This window comes from Malus domestica, chromosome 05, assembly GCF_042453785.1.
Source record: "Malus domestica chromosome 05, GDT2T_hap1".
Classification (NCBI taxonomy): domain Eukaryota; kingdom Viridiplantae; phylum Streptophyta; class Magnoliopsida; order Rosales; family Rosaceae; genus Malus; species Malus domestica.
The window spans coordinates 44,457,846-44,463,486 of record NC_091665.1 but is presented as its reverse complement, the minus strand read 5'-3'; the positions used below and the strand labels follow the sequence as shown (position 1 = coordinate 44,463,486).

General features: G+C 35.3%; 1 protein-coding gene across 1 annotated transcript; it reads right to left on the bottom strand.

The window, feature by feature from the left end:
* Positions 1–785: 785 nt before the first annotated feature.
* Positions 786–4,145, bottom strand: LOC103427762 (G-type lectin S-receptor-like serine/threonine-protein kinase At1g11410). The gene is made up of 7 exons (XM_070822867.1): positions 2,812–4,145; positions 2,580–2,717; positions 2,248–2,453; positions 1,828–2,038; positions 1,510–1,747; positions 1,287–1,434; positions 786–1,201 (listed from the first exon to the last, which is right to left on the bottom strand). Exons 1-7 carry the CDS (start codon positions 4,100–4,102, stop codon positions 905–907), a joined length of 2,529 nt encoding a protein of 842 aa, XP_070678968.1. The 5' UTR covers positions 4,103–4,145; the 3' UTR covers positions 786–904.
* Between the last annotated feature and the right edge of the window lie 1,496 nt (positions 4,146–5,641).

Genomic DNA, 5,641 nt, shown 5'->3' with positions numbered 1-5,641 from the left:
GTTTAAATCCGACTTTTTTTACCACATGGGCTATCATCCGAATACCTTATGACCACGATGACCATTTATCCGATTAGGCCTAAAATTACAGTATATTGTCTGAAGTGTTATAATATATGAGGACATCATTTTTTGGGTCCACATAAGAAGACATCGTTGAAAGAAGAAGAAATGTTTTATAACCTAAGTCATTAGCATGTGGTCTCCAATAATTTAGTATCAATAATAATTTAACAAAAAAGTCATTAGTGTGCTACCAGCATAGTTATCGAAAACTGAGAATTTCAATTTAGCTTTACACTGGACAAAGAAATTTAAAATTATTAAGGAATTTCAAAATTACGGAATTTTATTTTTTAGAATTTGTAAAGAATTTGAATTTTTTTTTTTGTTTGGTTAAACTACAAGAATGATCGAATATGAATAGGAATTTTTTATTTTTAAACTCCCACTCATAAAAATTTAGAAATGACATTCATTTACATAGAATTCAAAACACTTGGAGTCCCAAATTCCAAATTTTTTTCACATGAAAATTCAAAATTTCTATGTTTATGAATCCAAAATAAATGAATTGGTGCATATCAATTTATAAGTTCTAACTTTTGTCAAAATTCCAAGCTTATTTTTGTAATAAAAAAAATTAAAAACTAAAACTTGTTTTGTTAAGAAGGGGAATTCGCACGCTACCTATCACGGCCAAGATTTTTGTTTACAACTGAGAATTTCAATTTGTTACTCACACGTCTTCATGTTTGATCTAAAATTTAAACATTTGGGCCTCGTTTGGATTCTGGGATTTGAATTTGAATTTAAAATCTTCACGTACAAAGAAATCTCGATTTGAGTACAAATACTTTATAGAGTAAAGCAAAATCTCTACAAGAGCCTAAAAAGTGCAAACTCAACGAGCTTCAATAACTGTTACTGTTATATCATTTACAGAGGAAGCTCCTCTAGACATTGAAGAATCTGGACCGCCGGTTTTGAAGCTAAACGCTGCCTTTTTTGGATGTGGAAGATTCGTTTCATTCCCCAGCATGAACACAACATCTAGCATGGTTGGCCGGTCTGTTGCATTTTCTTGCACGCACAAGAGCCCAATCTGAATGCATCTCATAACTTCATGAGTCGAATACGACTGGTTCAGTGATGAATCAATTATGTCCAAGACTTTTCCTTCTGTCCACAAGTCCCATATCTGAAAAAAGTGTGAGCACAATGTTTAGATCATTGGACTATGCGAGAGTTAGATTCAGCGTCTAAAAAATTATTTGTTTACTTACAAGTCCAACCAAATTCAGAGAGGTGTTTTCGAATTGGAAACTGTTCTTTCTGCCACTAATGATCTCTAGTGCCAAGACTCCGAAGCTAAACACATCGGATTTTGTGGAATATAGCCCATCCATAGCATACTCCGGTGACATGTAACCGCTGCAATCACACATTATCAGTACTAAAAAAAATATCAGCTCTAGAGTTTTATTTCAAGTGAGAGGAGAGAATTACTAGGTGCCAACAACTCTATTCGTGTTTGCTTCAATTTGGTCATCCCCGAACATTCTTGCCATGCCAAAATCTGATATTTTTGGGTTCATTGAACCATCCAGTAAAACATTGCTTGCTTTCAAATCCCTGTGGATTATTTTTAGTCTCGAATCTTGATGAAGATATAGGACGCCTCGAGCAATCCCAATGATAATTTGAAATCTTTTTCTCCAATCTAACAACGACTTTCTGTTTTTATCTGAACACAACACATAAAAGCTTCTATGAGCTACAAGTTTAGGATTTCTTAATTTCAGCATGTATTCATAGATTGCATACCGAAAATGCATAAGTCCAAGCTGCGATTCGGCATGTATTCATAGATTAGCATCCTCTCTTCTTTATGTATGCACCAACCCAAAAGCCTCACAAGATTTCTATGCTGAAGCTTTGCTATAAGCATTACTTCGTTCTTGAATTCATCTACGCCTTGTCCTGAATTTCTCGATAATCTTTTGACAGCTATGTCCTGTCCATCAGCTAGACATCCCTGAAATCACAGTGAAGACTCGACAATCTTAATGACAACTTCAGATCGATATAATGTTTATATCCAATTCTGTCTTATCTGCCTCAATATCACAGAGCTTATGTATTGATATATTTGCAGCAGAGTAAACAAAGTACACGGAAGCGTATTTCACATTTTATTTGAAGCCACAAAATGCTGAGACACTCAAAATGTTCTAGGGAAAGTACCTTATATACCGTGCCGAAGCCGCCGTGTCCAAGCTTGTTAGCAGAAGAGAAGTTTTCTGTGGCTGCAACCACAGTGGTTAAATCGAAAAAAGGTAAATCTGTGTCTCCTCTGTGTTCATCAACCTCATTTTTTATTGGCAAATCTTCATAGCTTCGTACACCAGAAGCAGCGGGATCGTTCAGAAATCTGGGTTCTCCTCCTCTCCCTGTCTCAATTCCATTGAAATTTCAGGGTATAAAAAATTTCACAAAGAAAATGAAATTTGAGCTGAAATAAAGCTGCAAACAAATTTACAAGACGACAGAAGGGGAAACTTTTCCTTTTCGCATACCTTTCCTGCTCCTTTTCCCGAACCAGCATAGAACTGCGAGGATGAGCAATGAGGGGACAGAAATTGACACTACCAATATAATAGCCAGTCGCCTTCTCCCGGAAAAATACCCTCCTCCTGACTTGTTTTTATACTGAGCTGAAAATATGAAAAAAAAGGTCAATTCACCAGTGCTATGAATGGTATGAAGTTGAAACATGTAATTGACGCAATCTGTAGGAAAATAAGGTACCTAAAACAACTGCATCAACGCGAATGTACAAATCTTGCCCGCCTTCTGTGAACTGCTTAGTATCCATCAAATCTCTATACCATGTCATGCATCCAGTCCCTCCATTCCTCACATCTGCACTCGCGTATGCCAAGCACGAGCAGTTCTTCAAGCACTCCTCCTCGCACGCTACTATGCTCAAATTATTCTCCAATTTTATAGAGGACGTGTCTGGAACCTTTACATTTTTCATCTTCACAAAACCCTCGCCGTTCCTGCACATGGACAGCGAGTCCTGCGGCCTCTTGCACCCATCTGTCCCATCTCTTAAATCCCAATCCTGCGGTGAGGTTGGTTCATATCCGGGGTAGCATGTGCAGTTGAACCCACTGTTGGTGTAAGGATTGCAATTGCCAAATTGACCACACTTGCCATAGCTGTCACAGGCATCCAATGGTGCCGACCAAAGTGAAACCCACTGGTGCTGCTGGTCCTGCCATGATAGCTGGTTGAGTGTTCCCGACCAGTCTATTGTGATCACCGAGTAAATTGAAGGGTCGAGAACAGTCCACTGCACAGCAATTTCATCTTGGTTGTTCACAAAATTGATCTTAAACACAACGTTCCGCTGCACGGCAGGTATGCCGCCCCATTGAATCCCGTTCCACTGTCCTGACCTCCACGACTTAGCATCATCCTTGTACAAGATCAACTGAGGCGATCCATTCGGTTCCATTCTCAACGAAACATTTCCCGTCCCAGGATCATTGTCCGAGTTCCAACACGTGAGGAACCGGTTTATGCCACTTCTTCTGTCCAACCCGATTTTCATATTCGAAAGAAGAATATTTGTAGGGTGATCAGTACTCTGCCAAAAAACATCCTGGCTGCCTTGTTGAGCCAAAACAAGGCTTCCTGAATCAAGAATTTGCGCAGAAATATTACCGTTGCTCGCTGATGATATCGAAACATTTGTTGACCACAGAGGCACAAGGCCTTGGCTAGTATTGGCTTGCAGCACTAGGTTTCCATCAGAACCTATTGAGAGAACTCCTGAGCTGCCATTGATGGGATTATCTCTGTTGGCCACCCACACAACCAAGTCTTCCGAAAATTTGTACCAAATTCCGACATAGCGGTTGGTAGATATCCCGGGACTAAAGAATCCCAGGACAAAGGTCTCGTTCTTGGACACCAAGAAATCACCGTCTCCGACGGGTTGATCAAATTTTATGGTGTCCAAGGAAGAGCAGAGCTGCAGAAGGAGGTGCTGAAGAACTAAAACATTTAGCAGACCTTTCAGAAAATTCATTATTGCAGAACCAAGGTTTGTCAAAGCACTACTGATTACTTGCTAAATGTATTAATATTGATTAAGGGGGGTTTTTGAACATTAATCTTTACAAATGATTAAAATTTAAAAAAAACCTGGTGCTAGATTAAATATTTAATTTAATCCCTTGAGTGTACTTTTATCAAAATTTACATTCAATTTTTGTTATTTAATGTGTATTTTTATTTAATCTCTCCATATTAAATTTTAATTTTATTAATATGCACATATTTAGTTTTTTTTTTTAATTAGAAATGAATGTAAATGAGAAAATATTAAAAAAAATTTGTGATACAAAAATATATAAATACATAAGTGTTCAGAAATGATTGTGTCAAAATATATAAAATTGACTTTTTTGTACCGAAATATTTGTACATACATGATTGTACCGAAATATATTATAATGAACCTAAATGTATGTACCGAAATGTATTATATTGAATTAATGTACCTAAATGTCAATACCGAAATGTATGTACCTAAATGTCAATACCGAAAATGTATGTACCTAAATATCAATACCAAAATGTATGTACCTAAATGTATTTACCGAAATATAATAATTGAATTAATGTACCTAAAAGTCGATACTCAAATATGTGTATCAAAGTGTACATAACGAAATACATTATATTGACCGAAATGCATTATATTGAATCAATGTAACTACATATTTGTACCGATGGATATACCAAAATATTCAAATGTATTAATTTACCTAAATAAAGAACATACAAAATTGTTATTGGAATATATATTATAAAAGAATTAGTTGCCTAAATGTAGACATTAAAATATATTATGATGAATGAAATAAAAATTAAATTTAAATGTAATTAATACATTAAAATAAAAATAAAAGGATAAAATAAAACATCAAAATACAACTAATAAATTATATGATTAAATGTGCTAGGGGCTAAAATTGGATTTTAATTTTACATATGGTTATAATCTAAAACTCATCTTTTTTAAGGATTAAAATGAAGTTTTCTAATTGATTAAGTAATCTTGTAATTATTATTTATTTGTTTAATTCATAAATTTAGGTAAAAGATACGTAAATAATAATTTTTGGTCCCCCACGAAAGGTACTCGTGGAAGAAAACTTGGATACAGACTCTACGTAGAATGCAATACCTTTTGGACTTTGAACAATTTGGTTGGATATTGCCACTTAAAGTCAAACATTTGCAGCATTTTTTTATTAGAAAATCCATGTATAAAATTTGGAAGTTTCGTCACTGAGATGGCGGAATAACACTGTTTGGGTTAGTCAGGTTAGACTTTAATAGCTAGGTGAATTTTTTAGGGCATACGAAGTCTCATTTTTGTTTAGTTTAAATTTTTTCTAATGACTGTTTTGGAATCATTAGAAATAGGCTCGCTGTTCTCTAGTGTTTCTTTTCCATTTTTCTTCCATGTTATCAGAAAAATGAAACAATAGCCTTTAAACTTTAGGGTTAACTCGTTGTCATAGTAAAAATGTACTTGAAGTACAATTTTGAAGAAAAA